The sequence below is a fragment of the Apteryx mantelli genome, chromosome 2 (genome assembly GCF_036417845.1).
Source record: "Apteryx mantelli isolate bAptMan1 chromosome 2, bAptMan1.hap1, whole genome shotgun sequence".
NCBI lineage: Eukaryota > Metazoa > Chordata > Aves > Apterygiformes > Apterygidae > Apteryx > Apteryx mantelli.
In genome coordinates, this window is record NC_089979.1 from 132,958,020 (window position 1) to 132,979,933 (window position 21,914).

At 41.0% G+C, this 21,914-nt stretch overlaps 1 protein-coding gene and 1 long non-coding RNA gene across 3 annotated transcripts; one reads left to right on the forward strand and one right to left on the reverse strand.

Moving 5' to 3' along the window:
* Positions 1-466: 466 nt before the first annotated feature.
* Positions 467-4,009, reverse strand: LOC106483450 (uncharacterized). The gene is made up of 3 exons (XR_001292394.2): positions 3,908-4,009; positions 3,389-3,497; positions 467-992 (listed from the first exon to the last, which is right to left on the reverse strand). It is a non-coding gene; the product is annotated as an uncharacterized lncRNA (long non-coding RNA).
* Positions 4,010-4,337: 328 nt separating this feature from the next.
* On the forward strand, positions 4,338-7,234 carry CYCS (cytochrome c, somatic). Of its 2 annotated transcripts, none has more exons than XM_013941367.2 (3): positions 4,338-4,440; positions 5,624-5,800; positions 5,995-7,234. In XM_013941367.2, the coding sequence occupies exons 2-3, from the start codon at positions 5,632-5,634 to the stop codon at positions 6,141-6,143; spliced, it is 318 nt and encodes a 105-aa protein (XP_013796821.1). In that variant the 5' UTR covers positions 4,338-4,440; positions 5,624-5,631; the 3' UTR covers positions 6,144-7,234. The 2 variants fall into 2 exon arrangements, with proteins under 2 accessions (XP_013796821.1, XP_013796822.2); XM_013941368.2 differs by lacking the exon at positions 4,338-4,440 and adding an exon at positions 4,608-4,972.
* Positions 7,235-21,914: the final 14,680 nt, after the last annotated feature.

Below are 21,914 nucleotides of genomic sequence, written 5' to 3' on the forward strand. Positions count from 1 at the left end.
TGCCCACTGTGCCTGGACTGGCTGGTGTCTCTTTACCTGTGCTACCTGTTGCTGTTTGCTGCCCTGAGGTCAGAAGTGTGCAATGTCCCACTTTAAACATTAACATTCAATTGGCCTTGGCCCACTCATTTTTCTAACAGTTTACTGCAATGATATGCAGTGTTGCTTCACCTTGTGCCAGCTGGAGCTAAGAACAACACCCTGACTCAACAATTTTCAGCCTCTCTGTCCTCCTGAAACCTCTCATAGTGGGATACCCCTTTTCTTCCTTAGTTCCAGACAGTTGCCTCCACACTCACCCTACAAAACCACAGGCACAGTAGATACAGGAAGAACTCTAAGGTCCTCCTTCCTCTGCTAAGATCAAATCCTTCAACTGCCACACTGCACCCTAAGAAGCAGAAAATATTTCTATATCACACTCCCAAATATGTGATCTTAAAACACAGACATGTGACAATACAACAATTCTTTTTAATTTGACAATAGCTTTGATCTTTCCACTAATGACAAATATGCATTGAATGTAATCCAAATATTCAGTTTAATACAGCTCTTGTCATTTATTTAAAAAAAAAAAAAGTAGAAAGTATCAACATTGGTTGAGAGAAGTGCAGAAAGCATAAATACACTGCCACGTGACATGACCATAAACAGAGCTTAGAATCCAACCAGGACTTGTTTGATAAAAATGCTACACAAAAGTACATGTTACAGACAAATTTAGCTTTGCCTTAAGAAGGTGCCTAAATATATTGTGACCCTAATCAACTGCAGTAACTCAGAGACTCTGCCTTTCCAGCTGTTCCAAAGAGTAGCACATTTACCTTCTCCAGCTTAGACTTTGCAAAACACAGCAGGCAGTAAAGATTTGAGAGACACCATTTATCAGGCATTTTCATCCACTCTTCAGTCTAACATGTCTTTCATCTTTGCTCCTCACCTCTTTGGAGTACAGCTGAACAGCTTTCTGTACTCTGTCCAAAAACCCACTGAAAGAAATAACAAACATAAGACAATCAGTATCTTCCTTGCACCCTAACACTGCTGAAAAGTGACCCTCAAAGCACTGGGTTCCAGCCTAGCTCAGCTAGACTGGAAAAACTATGGAGAGCTACTCCTTCCTCCTATACAATTTCAAAAGCAAAGATAAAACATGTGGTTCTCTGAACAGTGTCAGTACAATTCAGAAATGCTCATGGCGCAAATTTGTCAGTACTGTTCTATGACTTGGTAAGATTCATGACTCAGTGCATGGCAATATCTTAAAACCAGCTCACAGCACCATGATTGCAGACCAGATCACTGATCCAACAATACTGAATAGTTAGTTGCTAACAAGCAGCAATTCAGGCTTGGTCCATTTCCACACAGTGATAGAATGAAAAGAGGCCAAGGCACTCAAGCCTCCAATTCCTGATGATTTCTGTAAGAGGAACAGGTTCTGAGGTATTTGCCAAAGACCAAACAAGAACTTTATCACAGAACTGAGTAATAAACCATGTTCTCCCGGGTCCCAAACTAGTCCCACAAGGCCATCTTTCTTCTTTCATCTGAAGAGTACCTCTTAAAAGAACCGTTCGGCTATTTTTCTGTTTTAATTAGTAATAGATTTCAGCTATATGTAGCAGAGAAGGGTAAAATTTCACTACTAATCTGTCCTACTGAAGAATGTTTCAAAAAGTAAAACATTGGGCACCATAAACAACCCCCCTTCCGGCACCTTCAACTTCACTCATAGCACAGTTCTTACGTATCACTGCATTGCTCCAGATTCATGATTATGTAACCCCCAAATGGACTCAAATGAATTAAGTCAAGTCCTCTCTATTTGAGATACCCATTCTTACTCGTGAAAACACATTTTCTAAACCAGTATATGTTAGGCAGAATATCGGCTTCTACTAAACAATACAAAAATTATGCAACCCCATGAATACTCTTTTTATCATTTACACCTGTGTAAAATGGTACTACATCAAAACCAGAGTCAGTCACTCATAAAGTAGACATCTTGAACAGTTAGGTGTGAGACAGAGAAGATTCTCTGCCCCTGTTTATTTTACAAGCTGATCTTTAGCATATTCACCTTTATGTCTGAAAGTCTCACAGATCTAATATGTTCCCTGAGAGTATAATTTTATTATTTTAAAGGTTTACCAAAAATGCATTCAACTCTATTGAATTAAGGCACAACTTTCAAAAACAGCTTCCCCAGAAAAATAAAAATAACATTGCTACAATGTCTCTGCACATGCATCAGAGGGGTTAGCTGTAAAGCTTAACATGTAACGCTCAGTAGGAACACACCCGTGCTTAGAAGGCAAAACATACTAGAAATGAGAGTTACAAACAACTGAAGTCTGTGTTCTGTGAAAATAAGAAAGGAAGAACTTTTGAAAGGATGTCAGTGGGCTTCAGTCCACACTGAGTGCTCAAAGAAGCTTGCATCAGTCCAAATCAAGTGCTTAAGGAAGCTTAAGAATTACTGTCAGTTTTTAAAGCAGCTTAGAAGGTGCTTTCAGCTCATTCCTCTTTTAAAGGTAAAAGAAACCAGGGGTTTTATCATAAGTTTTGTGATATTAAGTTTCATAAAGTTGGCTTCTGGAATCATATGAGACACTCAACCTTTATTTAAAAATTTACAGTCTATAGCCCATACAATCATGGTAAAAAGTCTAAAAACACATATCAAGTACATCATGAATGTTCAAAATCAGACAGCGAATAAAAGAAACAGAAAATATATTTAATTTTTAAACAAACATCTCTTCAGTCAACCTCATAATTCTGGGAGCCTGGCATGATTTGAGTTTGGGAGAAGCATAAGTCAAGGTGGTTCAATTGCACATATATTACCTAGCTCACCATAAAATATATGAATTTAGCTATATATTATAAGCAAATTAGTTTTATTATAGTAAGTTTATAGTCAAGAAGATTACAATGTATATAGGGTAATTGTTATAGCTTAGTATCATATTATGTATATACCTAGTGATGAAGTGTTAATAACCAGACAAACACATCTGTTTGATGCTGCAGACATGATAAGCAGTGCATAAAATGTATACTCTCTAAATTAGAAGGGATAATTGGCTGAACAGTCTTATAAATTGCCAGCAAAATTTTGACACCAGAAGAACCTTTGCTGTGTTTTACTCTGTCCTTACTCCTTCATTGTTCATATTGGCACTCCAGGTGAGCTCTGGTGCACAAGGCAGTAAGTCATCCAGTTTTGTGCATGATCACACATCAGTTCCAGCATAGAACAAGAGCAGGCAAAAAAAATGCTACTCTTGCTCAATGCCAGGCACTTCTGGGAAATTCTCAGTTCTAAGAAATGCTGGCATTTTTTAATATCAATAGTTAGGGCAAAATAGTTTACCTTTTGTGACGTTCTGCCTTTTGACCACTGGACATTATTACACTAGACTTTTTCTTCTAAGAGCTCTTCATTCTCTTTGTCAAGGACAGAAAGAAGATGGTGGTCACATCTGAAATTCAATATTCATATCCTGTTTCAAACATCTGTAATTTACTGATATCAATTTTTTTTTTTTTAAAGCTACATAACATTGTCCAGCTTGCTGGGAAGATGTCTGGGGTACCTTCCTCTTTTCTTAAGGTGGCACTTTCAATGACACTCTTAGCTTTTTCAAAACCAAAAGATTTTAGTATCCTACATAAGATCTAAGATCCAGATGTGCTTTTGCCTCCTCTGCAGTTCTTTGTGGTGGCACCTTCAATAATGCTCTTACCTTTTTCAAGTTTGTAAGATTTTAGCATCCTTTTGCTAAGTGTGATACTTCCATCACTTTATTCTCCAGTTTCTCTTAAATAACTCTCTAAAATCCAACAGCCTGAAAGTAGGGGCTTTAGCCCTTGACTTAAAAAAGAAACGCACCCGCACTCATGGTGATCTCCTCATCTTTCGAAGGTGCCAGAAGTTGAAACCCCCAGATCCAGCGGGCGGCAACGGCCATTAGAGCTGTGCTGGGGGAGGGGAGGGTAGCTCCCCGCGACGTCACGGGCAGGGCCCCGCCCACCGCCGGCTAAGGTCGCAGCCTCCCCGAGGCGCCTCGTGACCCTTCCTTCGCATTGCGATGTGCGCACGCGCCTGCGACCTGCCCGGAGCTCGTGCTCCCTGACGCTCCTTACGCACCGGCGTTACGTCTGACACCATTCCGCAAGGAGGAGGGGGGAGGGGGAAGGAGAAAGCAGCCCGGCTCCCCCTCGCCGCAACCTACCCCCCTAGCCTCCAGCGCCGTGACGTCTATATTGGCGGACGGGCGCGAGAGCCAACCAGAGGTCTCTAGGGCGGCCCTTGACTGGCTGCCGCGCTGGGAGGGGCGGGCCGCCGCCGGCGTGGCTTGGTTGCAGCGACACCGGCTTACATAGGTCGGGTACGGCGTGTCCTTGGGCTCAGACGCTGGGACGGTGAGGGGGCGGCCGGGCTTGTGGCCACCGCCGTGGGCGCAGCGCGAGCGGGGCGGCCGGGCACGCAGGTGCGGGCAGCCGCCGGCGGGGGGCGGCGGGGAGTCGCCGGCGAGGGGCGGCGAGCCGCCGGCGAGCGAGCTTCGGCCTCGGCCTTGGCCTCGCGCCGCCGCCGTGGCGCGGCGGGACCGTTAGGCCCTGGGGGGGCCGGGGCAGGCAAGGCCCGGGCCTGGGCCTGGGCTCCCCGGAATGCCCGCTGCCCGCCTCTGTCGGCGAGGCGGAAGAGCCGGGGGCCGCGGCCTAAAGAGGGGGCCGGGCTGCGGCAGGAGGGTCAATGCGGGGCCTAGTGGCGGGGGCGGCCGCGTCCCCGGGTGCCCTGAGGGGGGACCGGACCCGCTCGGGAGAGGCGGTCGCGCCGCCGGGCCCTTGCGCCCTTGCGGGGTGACTGCGCCGCCCGCGGCCCTGGAGCCCTGGAGGAGCGCCGCTCTCGTGGAGGTTCTGCCCGCGCTGGGAGCGGCTCCCTCCTCGCCTCAAGGTCAGCTTCGGCGTGCCTGGAGCACGAGCCGGGAATTGCGGTTGCCCTTGGGTACTCTCGCCACGCTGCATGCAAATAGCTTTGCTCGTGGCAGGTGCTGAGGAGGCATCCCAGCTCGTGGCAGGAGGCAGGCAGGCCAGCTGCTTGCCTGCCTCCCTGGGCTCCTTTGCTAGGCTGTGTCCTGGGGCGCTTTTCCAGCAGAAATGGAAAAATGTAGATAGTTAGTTTGTTTTTCTTACTATTATATCAATGAGGATGATCTTTTTACACGAGATTGTTTGTGACTGGGAAGATTTCTTATTGTTAATATTCAAGCTAAGTAACAGGAAGGGAAATAATATCACTCTACCCTTCAGAAATGATCTCAGCACTATTTAAATGCTGTGGAGCAATTACTTTGGATGAGGAAAGGCTTTTCCTGCTATTCAAACATAATATTTTTCACTTTGATATCTTCTGCTTAGTCCAATGATTCTATGTTAATCTTCAAATCCAGGAGCTGTAACTTGTGGGTGGAAACACTCTGGAGATTGTCTGGATTGATGGGCCAATACATATGGTTTTGTAAACCAACAGGACCCCTTTAAAGCTTCTGTTGAATAGTTGACCTTGATATTGTGACATTAACCTCTGTATGTGTTCTTGGTCTAGTACTGAAAATGGGAGATATTGAGAAGGGCAAGAAGATCTTTGTCCAGAAATGTTCCCAGTGCCATACGGTTGAAAAAGGAGGCAAGCACAAGACTGGACCCAACCTGAATGGCCTGTTTGGACGTAAAACTGGACAAGCCGAGGGCTTTTCTTACACAGATGCTAATAAGAATAAAGGTAAACTTGAAAGTGCTCTTTTGAGTTACTTGGGACAAAAACGAGTTTTCAGCGGTAGCTCTAGAAGAATTCACATCTGTCAAAAAGTAAAATAGCATGGAGGACAAGAAAACAAATGTGTGGGGGGGGGGAGGGTTTTTTTTTTTTTTTAAAGTCACTAACTATCTTTTTTTTTCCTTCCTCCTTTTCCCCAGGTATCACCTGGGGTGAGGATACTCTGATGGAGTATTTGGAAAATCCGAAGAAGTACATCCCAGGAACAAAGATGATTTTTGCGGGTATTAAGAAGAAGTCTGAGAGAGCAGACTTAATAGCATATCTCAAAGATGCCACTTCTAAATAAAAGTTATCTGCTGCCTTATTTATTTCACAAAGGAGATGGCAATGGAAGTGTCTGTGATGGTTTTTAAACTTTCTATTTTTACAGTACTGTGTCTAACCTTAAAATCTGTCTCACTCACCAGATAATGTTGCTTGTGGTGGATGTTTGGAGTACACACTTGTTTGGCAGCCATAACTTATGGAAACTATGTAATTGGGTAGATTTCAATGAATGGTGTTCAGTCAATCTTGATCATGGAATTAAACAGAGGAAAAAAAAAATCAACATTTCCTGCCTTTTCATTGTAAAAAGTATCATGTGAGTCATTGTCGACAGCATAATAGCTTTGGAAGTCCAACTCTTCAAGATTAAAAAGGTAGGGTGGGTTTTGGCATCCTTCCACATATATCATTTGTTACATTACCTGCAAGATAACAAACAAGATAATATTTTTCTAATACTGACCAGTGCAATGTGTGGTTGTATATATTCATCTGGCTAAAGCTTGGATAAGAATGCAAGTTCATCTGACTTCATAAGTACTACTTGTGAAATGGCAGTTGTACCGAACCACTTTTTTTTTTTTTTATTTAGGGGAAGTATGGTACCTGTTTATCCAGACTTTCTGACAGTTGTATGCACCAGTAAGAGTATAAGATTACTTCAGAAACATCTTCAGTTTTTGAAATGTTATTGAAACCCTTTGTTCAATAACTTCAGAAAATACCTGTTCATACCTTAATAAATGGAACAAAAAAAGTACTATGCTGGAAAGATAAGTGCTGAAGACCAGGCTGAGCATTACTAAGTCTTGTTACTTCAACAGAAGTGTTAACCTAAAATCTGTTGTTACAAGTAAATTCTGCTGAAGGGGTATAGGAATGGATGCACTGGTATACTAAAAGGAAATGGTCTTCCTCTGTGCCTGTCCTTAGCTAATGTCATTACTTCCAAAGGTTCTGTTTTGCACAGTGTAAAAGGGTATTTTAAAAGTTCTAACTGCATCTTTTCATACTAAATGAATTGTTAAGCTGAATGTATTTACTGTGTACCAACAGCAAGGCACAATTCAAAAATGATCAACACTGTAAATTAAAGAATTCAAAATCTTATTTGCTGTATGTGTCTGAAATTAAGTGAGAAACAATGTGAGTGTAGAGAAAAACCGTGTGTTTGACTTCTGGCTTTACATCATCAGGGAGCAAGAGAAATAAAAGCTTAGCATGAAAAAAAGTAAATGCTGATGGAGTTGTGGAAAAATACTTAGAAATGCAGTGATGTAAGTTAGTTTGAACTAGAAATAGAAAAGCCAGGTTCTTCCACCAGTGTTCTCTTTCACACTATTTCTGCTGTGCTTCCCAGGCTGGGCAGGGGAGAACAATTCAAAGCAATTTGGAAGCTGTAACTGCACGGTAGAATTGGATGAGTTTTAGAATTAGACAATGGCTTAATTATGTCAAACAGAGTAACATGCTTAATGTTTGAGTTGAAAGGACTTATTTGGAATTAATAAATGAAAAGAATTAAGATTACTAGCAGGCTGTCTTAATGGGTAGTACTGTTTTGTGACTTTAAAAAAAAAAAAAAAAAAACTAAATGTGCAGGCAGCTGTTTTTTGCAACTGGAAAGGCAGACTTAACATTAACCAACATCATCTTCTTTACTAAAATCTTGCAAAAGATACCTTCAGGCTGTAGTAGTTAATTGTTCCGATTTTCAGAAGTGGTGTTTTATAATACTACCTTTATGGCTATATAGAACTTGTCAGCTCTTGCGCCAAAGTGGTGATAGAAGCAGTCATGGATATAGCCTGTAACCTTACCCAGCTCTGTAGCCTTTTGTGATGACTAACATGCCTAAGACTGTGGATCGAATGGAGAGAGTTGTGACATTTTCTGTTAGTAGGACTACCTTTATGATACCACACAAGACTTGTGACCTTCAGGTTGTTCTTTTTCTCTGGTTGAGGTGGAGAGGAAAGAGACTATAGAAAAGAGTATTTTGCACTGAAGTATTTAATTTAAATTAAAGTCTTTGATTCTGCACAGGCAACAGCTTTTAAAAAAGTGCCTTCAAAAGAGCTGCTTCAAGAGAAAGCACAGTCATCCTTTGTCCAAAGTAAGTAGTACACTTGATTTAGTTTGTTTTGTTTTATATTGTCTGTATCTCAAAGACTTATGTACAAAGACAATGCAGCTTGTATGTACGATTGAAGATGAAGAAAATTGAACTTAATTCTAGACTGGGGGGTTCATCCTCTACATTTTGGGGAAAAGGTTCTTTTAACCCAATGTGAGTGGCCTTGAAAATTTCATCTTTCTATGCATACTTAACAACCCTAGACAGCAATGGTTTACAAGATTTGTTATAGTAAAAAATTACCATTGGACAAATGCATTACTATAGTATTTCTACTTAGCAGATCAGCGGTGTAAGAATATTGAAATACGTTACCTGTAGAGAGGAATATGAATGCAAGTGCCTGTTTCGTGGGGCGGGGGGAATGTCCAAATTGGTTGTGGAATCAAACTAGTTCTTTGATTTCAAGTTTTACAGAGTAGGAGGATAGAGGCTTGCCTTTGTTTTGTAAAGCAGTAAGGACCAGGCCCTTTATATATAGATATAGATATGCATTTTGGAATGCTGCTGGATGCTTATTTGTTTAAAAAAACTTCTTTGTAATGTAGTTATGTATCTCCTGTAGATAAAAGGATGCAAACAGAAACTAGTTACTGTGATGTGGGTGAATGCCTCCCTGATCTTTGCTGAATTCAATTTCGTAATCCTTCATCACTTATACAGAGGTTGGCTATCATATATGCTGCAACTATGCCTGTTTTTAATCTTTGTCTTCCTGATACTGGTATCAGTCTAGACACTCAGTATTTCAGTAGTTCCTTTACAATTCCAACTGAGGAATTAAAGTGCTGTTGCTGAACTTCACAGCGTCTCATAAAAATGGTTCTTATCCAACAGTTTAGAGATTTGATGGGATATGCCTTTAAAATTGACCTTGCAATATTTTCACATGTGGTTATACAAATGCATTAAGATTGCCACTGTCAAAAATAACAAAATGTATATTTCACAAATAAGGCCTTTCGAAGAATGACTTTTCAAAACCAAAATGAAATGTGTATGGGAATTTTGAAATGATAGAGGTTATTATTTATGCAACCTGGTGAAATCTGGTGAAATCTCTTATTTAAAACGTAACAACTCAAATTTGAATACGAACAGCTGGATTATGGGAAGCTCTGTTCATAGCAGTTCATGCAATTGTAGATAGTCAACTCAGTTAAAGATTTGTTCATTTTAATAGATCTTTTGCAATTACAGTCTTGTGTGGGATTATATATTTTCCTTTTTTTGGTATAAAATAGGGTATCAGTGATCTAAAAGGAATGTCATGCATTATGCTTCTCTTATGGGAGCGAACAGAAATTAAACTCATAATACTTCCGGAACTATTAAATATTCTGGTCTCTCCTGTATGTCAGGGGTCATTAAAATTCACACATTTACTTCTGTATTAAGCCTGATCATTTGCTTTTGACTAAAACACATCCCAAAAACTCTTTGGGGCCTAGTTTCCATGTTACTGCATATGGGATGGACACTTTGCAACTGTTGTTCTGAAAACGAGGTTATTTTGAGTGGGGAGCTGGCTGGAGCTAGCAATAGGAAATGTTAACCTTGGGGAAGGGTATGAAATCTTGTCCCTTCCCAGCATTGCGATGGTGAGTCAGGATTCCAGGTAATTATCTCCATCTGCTCATGATTCACAGCTTGTGTATAAGTACTTGCAAGGTTGTGGGGTTTGTTGTTGTTATTGTTGTTTTTCCAGGATTGCTCTTTTTATCTGAAATAATACAGAAAAGATGACAGTCACCTTTTGAATAATTAGGTTCTGGTTAGAGCGCTCACAGGAAGTGAGAGACTTGGATCGCATGCTTGTCTCAGTGTGACAGGATACAGGTTCATATCCACAGATTACCAGGAGGCTGCTTTAACCACCAAGCAGAACATATGTGCTGGGGAGAAAATACTCTCTACCTCTTTTGGAACTGTCATTATGCAGAAAGAGGGCCAGAAAGAAAATGGAGCTAACTATAGCACAGTGTTCAAAACACGTACCTTGTAGCAGGGAAAAAGGACTGTTCCTTCCAGGTTGTTTATGTGTTTTATTTTGAACAGTCTTGGATTAAAAATAAACCTGGCAGTGAGGGTCAGAAGTCATTACTCTACTGATTTTATATCTCACAACACTGTTGAATGCAGCTTCCTACTGTGGGCCAATGTTTGTTTAGGCAGTGTGACCCTGTGCCTTGTTCCTTTTCAGAATCACCCACTTTCCAGATGCATCTTCCCATTCCTCATTCCCCATGTATTAAACCATATTACTGTACATATGACTGTGCTGTCCCCATCTTATCAAGCTGCAAGTCTTTGGGTCATAAGCACTCAAAAACTGTTGAACAGAAGCATTGAATAGTGTCTCATCCTTACATTTCCCTGCAGGAATTCACTGTTGCGAATTTAACATTCAGTAGTGAATTCCATTCAGCAGTGATTGTGTGATGACAACTTCTTTTAAAGATCTGACAGTTCTTATCTGTGCAACATGGGCTTTTATTGATCTTTTTCCACTTCTAAGTTTTTAATAGAGTGAACTAAAGCAGGTAAAGTTTTACGTGGCTTATATCTCAAGATTTTTCTATTGTGAACAGCAGCATGGGAGTTGAGCAACAATTTCACTCGTTCCCTGATGTAGTGCTTCCAGACAAATAGGAAAAAATGTACCACATACACTGAATTTTAGAAGTAAGTTGGTGCCACCTACCCATCACTGGTAGCCTCAAAACCTTGGTTCTCCTATCCAGATGCTGTTGCAGGAATGTGCCTAAATTGACTGTAACCAGCCTTTCCATGAGCAGAAAGGCAGTGAAGAGGAAGCATATTAGTAAGTACAGACTGAAGACTAAAGATGAATGAGAAGGGAGGCTGCATGAGGATGTGCCAGCATGTAAGAATGGTTCAGATTCCTGCATTGAAAAAAAGAATCAGCAAGAGCTGAGAACTGTTGGATTATTAATTGGGAAGACTTTCACTGGGAAGAGAAAGAATGAGTGAATAGGCATGCCCCCAGTCAAAGGTAAGTAGAGGAGAGAAGGCAAAGAACCATGAAATGGCCTGGAAGGGACTTCAGAAAGTTGGTACCATTTTCATAGAATCACAGAATGGTTGAGGTTGGAAGGGACCTCTGGAGATCATCTAGTCCAACCCCCCTGCTCAAGTAGGGTCACCTAGAACACATTGTACAGGATCACATCCAGGTGGGTTTTGAATAGCTCCAGAGAAGGAGACTCCACAACCTCTCTGGGCAACCTGTGCCAGTGCTCTGTCACCCTCACAGTGAAGAAGTTTTTCCTCATGTTCAGATGGAAGTGTCTGTGTTTCAGTTTGTGCCCGTTGCCTCACGTCCTGTCACTCGACACCACTGAAAAGAGTCTGGTCCCATCCTCTCGACACCCTCCCTTCAGATACTTGTACACGTTGATAAGATCTCCTCTCAGCCTTCTCTTCTCCAGGCTAAACAGGCCCAGCTCTCTCAGCCTTTCCTCATAAGAGAGATGCTCCAGTCCCCTAATCATCTTTGTAGCCCTTCGCTGGACTTGCTCCAGTAGTGCCACATCCCTCTTGTACTGGGGAGCCCAGAACTGGACGCAGAACTCCAGATGTGGCCTCACCAGGGCTGAGTAGAGGGGGAGAATCACCTCCCTCGACCTGCTGGCAACACTCTTCCTGATGCAGCCCAGGATACCATTGGCCTTCTTGGCCACAAGGGCACATTGCTGCCTCATGCTTAACTTGGTGTCCACCAGCACTCCCAGGTCCTTCTCTGCAGAGCTGCTTTCCAGCAGGTCAACCCCCAACCTGTACTGGTGCATGGGGTTATTCCTCCCCAGGTGCAGGACCCTGCACTTGCCTTTGTTGAACTTCAGGAGGTTCCTCTCCGCCCAGCTCTCCAGCCTGTCCAAGTCTCTCTGAATGGCAGCACAGCCCTCTGGTGTATCGGCCACTCCTCCCAGTTTTGTATCGTCAGCAAACTTGCTGAGGGTGCACTCTGTCCCTTCATCCAGGTCACTGATGAAGAAGTTGAACAAGACTGGACCCAGTACTGACCCCTGGGGGACACCGCTAGCTACAGGCCTCCAACTAGACTCTGTGACGCTGATCACAACTCTCTGAGCTCTGCCATTCAGCCAGTTCTCAATCCACCTCACTGTCCATTCCTCTAGCCCACACTTGCTGAGCTTGTCTATGAGGATGTTATGGGAGACAGTGTCGAAAGCCTTGCTGAAGTCAAGGTAGACAACATCCACTGCTCTCCCCTCATCTACCCAGCCAGTCATTCCATCACAGAAGGCTATCAGATTGGTTAATTTTGAAAAGAGGAAGGCTTATTATTGCCATGTTTCTTTTTTGTTCTTCCCAATATCCTGCATCCCACCCCCATCTCCTGGCTGCTTTCTTCTCTTCCCCCATTTCTGCCTACAGCTGCAGTCCTCCCATCACTTTCCAGAGCCCTCTTGCTTTCTTGTGCCGGTCCTACTGGTTTGCTGCTCTCTATACTTCCAGATATGTCCTCTGCTTTCTTGTCACTGCTGATGCTTCTGCTGCTGCCTTTTACCCTCATTTTGTAGACTTCTGCTTGTGTCTCCTTGCCATGTTACTCCCATTTCCTCCTGTCAAGTAGTACTAAAGGTCCCAGTATATAATACAAGCTTATAAAGTCATCATTGGTCAATGCAAATATTATCTTCTATTACATTTCTTAATCAATGAAATTTTCACACAGTCTCCAAAGTTTTTCATAGTTTTGTCAAGTATTAACTAACAGAGAAGTTTTGTCTTACCTGCAAAATACGTTCCTTCTATACATACCCTTTTTTCCAGATGACTAATGTACACTTTAAAAATGCTAAAGTTAATGGCAACACCACCCCAAAGTTACTGAGTGTTGAGAAGTGATCATTTACTTTGGTCTTTGTTTTGTGCCTCTTAACTGCTTTAAATCTGTGAAAGAACTTTACCTGTGATTTGAAGATTTAAAAGTTTCCATGAGATGGACCTGGGAAATGACTTACTGGCAATCCAAATACCTGATTTTTTTCTAGCATTTCTCCTTCCCTGCTGGTTTGTTGTTCAGAGAACAGAGAGGAATGGAATTCAGGCTTGTCTGTATCATGCAGCATTCCTCAAGGGATTCCATCTTTTTATTTCCAACTGTTCTGTCAGTTTACCTGACACTGAAATTAAATCTAGAATTTTTCACAGTGCGATTTTTGAAGGAAAAGTACTGCATTTTCTACTCCTTAGTTTTTTGGCATAGGCACTGATTTTAATTCGGATCCTCATGTACAAATTCTAATGTTTTAGCTTACCCATCCAGTGGTCATCTTCATTTTGCCTACTATTGTTACCAATTATAATTCTTTTGTATTGACAGAACTGCATGCAGTTTCTTGCACTTTGCTGCTTAACCCTACTCTTTAATTTACAAATATGTTAACTCTGTAGTGGTCTGGCTGTTAGAGTTTCCAGGTAATCGCTGTACTTAAATCCTTTTTCATTGTTTAAAATCTTTTTTTAAATACACTGGAAAAGGGCCTTTTTTTTAACAATCCCTCACACAATGACATTGTATTTAGTTATTTTATACACACCACTGTTTTGGGTTCAGCTATTATTATTTATTAAACCAACTATTGTGTCCTTCATAGGGATACCTGGGAAATAATCTTTTCTTGTGAGCCTCGGAAACATGCTTCCAAAAAGCAGGTATGTAAGTGCTGAGAAACTTATTAACTACCGATATTTGATCAGTTTATTGTTTACACCAAATGAACAGAAGGGGGAGCCAATGTACTAAAAAGCTGCAGAAGAAAGTCATAACATGCAATTGAAGGTAATTTGAATAGATCTTTGAAAAATTGGAAGACAATAAAGTTCATTTGTTTAAAGAAGCAGCTTTACTAAAAGTGCTCAGCAAAAATCACTGGAGGTGACTAGTACAGCAGAGCACACTGATATCTCTGCAACAAATTTAGGATTTTCTGAATTCTCAGGTTGATTCATGTTTCGTTATTTCATCAGTCTAACTCAAGTTCAAAATAACATGTATTAAATTTCAACCAGTTCAAATGGTAGAAGATTCAATTAGAAAGCAAGATTTTCCTCTCTGACTACTAAAAGAATCTTTATCTAAACTGGAGATCTCTAGTGCATGCTCTGCTGTTGTTCGTCCTGTAGAGCTCTCATTGATGTCACCCACTGACGTATTGTGCCCGGAACAAACGTAGAGGTTATAATATAGTTTCTCCACAGAGCAGTTTAGATAAGAATCTGCTGACTTGCGTTAGTAAAAATGTATTTTAATGCTGCTTTTAATACTGTTTTGTGAGTAGTGTTTGATGATGGATTCAAATTACTTTACTTATGAAAACCAATAATACAAATATTACTAAAGATTAACATTTTTACAATGAACAATTTGAGATCCTAGGAAAATTAACGCTTGTAACAGTGAGACAGCATTTTATTTAGCTATGGTGTTTCTCATGAGATGTCAATGTAATTTTGACTACCAGCGTGGCTTTTCTGACACATGTCCAAATATGATGCCTTTACTGCTCTTCAGAAGGCCATGTGCCTTTCTGTATAACAGTCCATGTGCAACTGCAACTCGGAATAAGTTCTGAATATGGGTGCAACCTTCTATTATATTGTATAACAGATGGCATTATCTTCTGTAGCACTCAAAGACTTAAACCTGCAATGTTCTGAGCTCCTGTGAGTGCTTTGCAGAATCTGACAATACCCCTATTAGGTCTACTTTTATGTTGCAAGTTAAGTTTGTTTTGTAGTGCCTAACTGTGTCAGGAGCAGTGTGCTCAGAAATTAAAAATTTAGCTCATATGTGTGTTTGCTGTTGCTCTGAGTTCTCAGAAAGATGACATCTCTCTCTGCACCACTATGCCAATGGCACATACGAAACAACTCCCACAGAAAGGAGCAATCCAAAGGGAGAGCTTTGCAGTTGAAAGATACTTTAACATCAGAAAAATCTCTCAAGAAAATAGAGAAGTTCTCTGCAAATGAACAGGGTCACAGGGTAGAAATCAAGATGACACAAATGAAGCAAAGAGAAGAAGAAATAAAGTGGAGATGAAAGAAGGGCAGTATGGGGTGAAATATTACGTATTCTCATTGCATGCTCAGCAGTTGTGAAGATTAGCACTGTGTCCAGGCTTTAGGTTACTGGGAAGATGCCAAGTATCACAGCCTGCAAGGAGAACCAGTGGAAATCTAGAAGCAGCACAAAACAAACTTGCCTGCCTTCAGCTGAGGGTTTGGCAACTCTGTGTGTGTTCAGTGAATATCCCTTTGGTTGGATGCCTGTAATTTTGCTTCAGCTCTGTGAAGTCATCCAGCTGAGGCTACCTGGCTCCAGCAGTCTGTGTTTTACTTCCACTTATCTGGCATTTTAGTGATATATATTCCACATTAGCAAATCAGCCAGCTGAGAGATGGTGTGATGTTTACTCAGTGCATCTATCAGATGACGTTTTGCAGGGCTGTAAGCTCTGATCCTTCGTCTGTAACGCTAGAGCCTAATGTCCCCACTTACACAACACAACTGAGTTACACTTCAGTTGATCACATAGCTTTAAATTTTGCTTCAGCTTCAGATCTTACCTGAATAGCACAGGCCAGTGATCTACACTAGCTACTGTGAACATAATACAGATAAAAGGGAAACAAAGAAGGGATCAAGCACAGTGGAAAGGAGTCACACGGTAGTGCCAGTATGAAAAACAGCCTCTGTTTCTTTGCCAGAAGATACAAAAAGTGTTGATCAGGAGTATGGCCTGAATGACTTTTCATTGCAGATTTTTTTTTTTTTTTTTTTTTTTAAGGATACCAGCTCTCTGACCTGCTCTGTGCCAGTCCACGAATTAGGTGAAAGTCCTGTCACTGACAAAGAAAAGTAAAAAGCCCCGATGCTGAGTGAATCCACTCCTACTACAGTGTCTTCCCTCTGGCTCTTCAACTGGCTTGAGCCAGTGGTTTTTACGTTTCGAGACAATGAAGACTGGTGGTCTGGCTAACCAGCTTAGTCAAATTTCTGATTTGCTCCAGTAAATGGTTGTCAGTAGCCTTTTTCCTTTATTTCAAGATTTTGAGAGAGCTATTCTTTGGTCAAGCAGTTGGTTTTATTTTTTCTCATATCAATCAAAATTCATAGTAGCCATAAATAACTCTTTGTCTGTGTCTATCATTCAGACTTAGTAAGCATTCTGGAAAAGAAGAATGAGGGAAAGATCCCTGTTTTACTGGCACATATGTAGAAATAGATGGCTTGTATTTTCCATACACTCCGGTTCTCAGAGACCAAGCTGTAGACAGGCGGGCATGCATTTGTGAGCTTGCTTTCTTTTCGGAGTCTGAAGGCTGTTAACATAAATAGATTTGCCCCAAGTTTACATGCTTAGTCACAGTACCTGGGGCACATCGGTTTCTCCAGCCACCCTTGTCCCTCTCTTTTCAGAGAGGGACAAAAGCATTTTGATTATCCAAAGCATTTTGATTCTGTCAGCTCAGGGAGATGGAGAAGATGGGGCATGTGATGGACAAGCTGTTAGGAAAAAATTATAAAGGACCTTTTTAATCCCTTAGAAAGGGATTTCTTAATATAAATCAGTGCTGTGTATAGCACTTCAGTATTGAATGAAGGAAAAATGGATGTAACAACCTCAGCTTCTGTTGTGCCTCAAACATCAGGTTCTGAAAATGTCCATTGACAGGGTGAGCTTCAGCAATCAGTAGGTCTGGTGGCCTGTGAACCAGAACTTTTGCCAACTGTATTATGCCTTGTCGATCCAAATGTACTTCACAGCAAGGTGGAGTGCCTGAAATTCTTTAGCATTCAGATTCAGCTGGATGAATGTTCTGGTGACAATTCTATGACAGTGAAAACCACAAGACATTTTGTTGTTTTAAACCATACAGGGTCATGTGTGCAAAGCAGGCACCTAAGGAAGAAAGGCATACTAAAAATGAGCTCCTAGGTTTCGTATACAGGAGAAGGTGGAAAGCTTGGAGAAGACTGTAGTGAGGTCCTTGGTGACATGCATGCCATAGCACTGGTCCAAGACCTAATGAATGACTCCAGCTCTCTTGGTCATGGCCCTAGAAGGGAACCTTGGGGGTATTAGGTTTGTCTATATGAGTTGCCTACCAGGCCTCTGTGCTGCCCTTTTCCGTGCCAGCACTGACACCACACAGCTCAGCTCCCAGCACAGGGCTGTGCGACGCTGTCATGAGGAAAGCGGGAGGGGGCAAGTCACAGCAAAGTCTTTTCCCATTGCCTGCAGTGAGCTGAGGTAGTCCCCTCCCAGGTTTTCACACCACAGCCCAGAGGCAGCACTATCACCAGCTGTGCAGCCACAACAAACTGGTTCCTGGTGGCTTTTAGTGGTGTTTCCACTATGACTGTGATGCTCTCCTAACAGGCCAGGGCTCTGGGAAGCCTTCCCATTCCCTCCACATGACCTAGTCATATCAAGTCTGTGCCTGCTCTTACTGAGGTTAAAAAAAGGGCTGGAGGAAGAGGCAGAAGCTGTTACCACTCTGTGCACTGTGATGTGGGGGTTCAGTCTGGGAGAGTTTCCAGTTTGACCTGGTATGCTAAGAGATGTTTTGTCACCCAGTGATCTTTGAACTTCCCACTGCCTGTTACCATGACCATCTCTGCTACCACTCCACCATCCTCCGCTGTGGCTGCTTTTCCTGCAGGGCTGCAGCGCTAACCTCTACAAGGTCTTGAGTGTACTTGACTCTTCCTTCACAAAGGGGGGCAGTCACAGCTGTTCCAGTGGGGTATGATTTTCTTTCTGCTGTGTTGCAATTTCCAAATATCCTTCCTCTCTGATGACCTTAAGGATGTAGATTTTGGTTCTTACTTTAAAGAACAGCACAGGATGCTGTCCAGAACAATGACTTCTTACCCACTCTTTTGATTTCTCTAGGTCTTTCTTGGGCAATCCAGTCATTCCTTATTTATTTATTTATTTATTTATTTATTTTTACAGAAAGAGTTGGGCTCATCATTTTCTGTAAGATATTCTAAGATTTTTTTTTTGCAAGAACTAATAGGTTTTACTTCTTTAGAAAGTCTCCAAATGTCCCAATCAGCCCCTTCCTTGTGGGAGAAGAACATAATTACAAGAGCTTTGCTTTTTTTTCCCTATTTCTCTGACTGCTGAAAGGTCACTCTGAGGGACTTGAAATACTGGATAATTACTGAGTAAGAAATTCTTATTCCTTTGATTGCAGAATTTCACTTTGTTGGTGCACATCATTTGCTCACTTTCTCTTCATATACAAACAGTATTAATTCTAGAGCTTTTAATTTCACTGAAGCTAATGGTAAATATCAAGTATACATTTCATGACAGCACTCAACATAAAAAATTTTAAAGACGTTTTTCTTGGTTTTCAGTAGTGAAGGTACAAAACATGCTTCATACGAGCAAGATAAGAATCTTTAACTCAGAAGCTTCATATTAGAACAAGAAATTATTAATGAAATTCTGAGGAGCTTGACTCTCTGGTGACCCACCCTGCTTTCTTTTGCTGTCTTCAGCTATTACAGCTACATGTCTCCAGAGAATCAAATATATTGCTGTAGTGATTGCTAAAACATTATTCAGCTAGCAGATGCTTGTTTTAAATTATTTTTAAGAGAGCTCCTGCATGAACACAATTGCTCATTCATTTTTATTTTGTTTGTATTTGACTGAGGCTCTTGTCCCTCTCTCTCATGCACTGAGGGTGGAAGAGGAAAGAGAAGGGCTAATGAACTCTGATCACGGTATAGGACTCTTTTCCTTAGCTGTAGCTGTACTCCTTATGGATGAGACTTTCTCTTTTTTTGTGCGAGTTGTTGATACGTACAGTTTCTTTCCACACCCCAAAAGAGGAAACACTCTCCTTTGCTGTGGAGCCACCTTTTTAAATAAGACCTCTTATTTTATTACTGTCTAAACCCATCTATTCCAGTAAATGTGTATTTCAGTAGGTAGAATGAGTCTGAGTTTATACACTCCTGTGTCTGGCTCTGCAAGTGTTTCCTTTCAAGTGGTGCATGGGGTTTATTTGATGAATGAAAGAGAAGATTTCCATACTCTCAGGATGGTATCCTGAAAACTGTAAAACTGAACATGGACTTTTTAACTGTGAGGGAATATTACACCTTTTATTATTTTGTCTAAAATTTGCAAGTGGATGGAATTTTCCTCTCTTGCCAAGCTTTGTAGCAATTACATAGTGCTACAAGAAATTTGTAAGTATTGAATAGACTTTGGTTAGTTCAAAAATGCTAGGATTTTTTCTTATGCATTGGTAGATGTATGAAACTGTCAGTCTGCCAATGTATGTATAACCACAGAAAATGCAAGTGTAAGTAAATCCAGGTAGTGTGTACAAAGTTTGTCAAAAGTGCGAACTTAACTGTTTATTTTCTGCCAGTCTCATTAAATCCAGGGTGTTAAAATATTTCAGGTGTCAACTAGAAATTAATGTGGCCATATATTTCAAACATGGCTTCCTAAAGTTAGGTTTCTATACTCAAACTTCAGAGGCAAGGATTCTGTGGGTAATACCCTCTGTGCTGGCCTTGGTTTTAATTCCCTCTTACCATGAACAAAATGAGAAAACTTTTCTCGTCATCATTTTGGCCAGGAAACTTGGGTGTAGACCATTGTATTAAAGCATCTTAATAAGGGCTTGTGAAGTTGGTGTATATATCATGCTTGAAAGTTTTGGCTTTAGTTTTTCAGCTGTGATAGTTTCTGCCTTTTATATCCTTTTCCAAATTATTTCTTTCCAATTTTAAAGCTGGACTCAAGCTCAGAGGCCAATCTTTGCATTCCTGGTTTGAATTCCATGTTATAGAAGACATGGGAGAGACAGTCAAATACTTACGAATAAACACTGCTGTTCCCTTGAATGCCTTATAGAAAGAAAAGTTAATTTAATGACTGAAGCAACAACTTCTGTCATAAAGGCACCCTATACCTGGAATCACAGATTCGTGTCCCAGAAGGGTCAACTCTTCATCCTTCATTTATCCAGCTGTAAACAGTCCATTCAGAAAGAGCTTATGTACATTGAATGGATGATGAAAACCTTCCTGACTCTTTCTGAAAAAGTTGTGGTTTATTGTAATGTCTCTGGCCGAAGTCTCGTCTTAGTATTGCTCTGCTGTTTACTCATTGATTGCTCTCTCAAATACAGCCATATTCTACTTCTGCTTCACAGTGCATATAGAGATATCTGCAGATTAAAGTCTGCACAATATGAAGCTAAGTTATTACTACGATAATTACAGACTCAGTGCACTGAGTGCGGTTTTTTTTTTTTTTTTTAATTAATGGCCCCTAGTAGTTCAGAATTGATAAATGGGATGTTGAATAAAGATATCAAGCCCAGGGCTCTGTTTTCAGCATCCCTGTTTTTGCAGCTCCATTCATATTATTCATATGCATTTTTTCGATCTGTTTCTGAAGCTCAGAAGAAAAATAATTGGCTTTTGTGGGATTTAGACGTTACAGTGCTCCTCTGTTTCTAAGCACTCAAGTAATAAAGGCTTTGGTAATCACCTCCAACATACAGCATTGCTATTTTTCCAAAGCTATCATTGCTGTTAAGTTTAATGGCTAGTCTACAACTTAGGAGAAGTGATGAAAATCAAAAATGATGGCACCACAAGTATAGACCGAAATCCAGAAAGCTGTGGTTTTTGCTCCAAGAAAAAGATTGAAGTGCATTAGCAGAACATGACTTCATTAACAGCATTAAAAGTTAGCATTTGCAGGAAAGCAAGCTCTACTTTGGCAAACATGCCAATGAGTGACAATACCTTTTCAAATATTTCAGCTAACCCACATAGATAGCTAGTTCAGGACAGTAGTTCTAACGGCATTTAAGATTACAGCTGTGGCTATGTTTCTTTAGAATAATATGATGAATTCTTATTGCACTCATTTTTTTCATGTTAAAAAAGCAGTTTGCAGACTGCTTAGTGTTTACTGATGTTCGTATATAATTAAAATCACAAGCAAGAGCATAAGTGTCATAGTTAAATATGTTGCCCAATATCATTTTTTAAAAAGACTACTCAGTGTGTATTTTTCTCTTTTTTTCTTTACAGTAGAAAAAGAAACGTATTCTAAATTTTGCTGCTTCATGGCTCTTATAGTTTTGCTCAGGGCTGACTCATTTTGGGGACTGGGGGATTGGTCACTGTTTATCTTTCTTCCTTCTGTTTCTCCTCCATCCTCACCTCTATATATGAAACCTGTATAATTATCCTTGCTCCTTTCCTGCATTACTAGTCAGATTTGGTGAAGATCTCTTATTCCTGTCCAGCCAGCAGTGAGTCCTCTCCTAGGTAGTTGTCACTGCTACTGCCGTGCTGAGGCTTGGTTTTGTAACACTGTCCTTCCTAGGGGAGAGCAGGACAGATTTTCTGGGTTTCTGCAAGCCATCTACTGTCTTCTGAAACCAGAATAAGGATATGCCACTCTGCAGCTCACAAACTGTTATTGTTTCCTGAGCTAGCAAAACAATAGTCTGGATAATACTTCTTAGCTGTTTCGACAATTGGGTTTTTTTCCTGCAGTTTTGCCATTGTTACATGAATAGTTGCTATAATTTTTATTT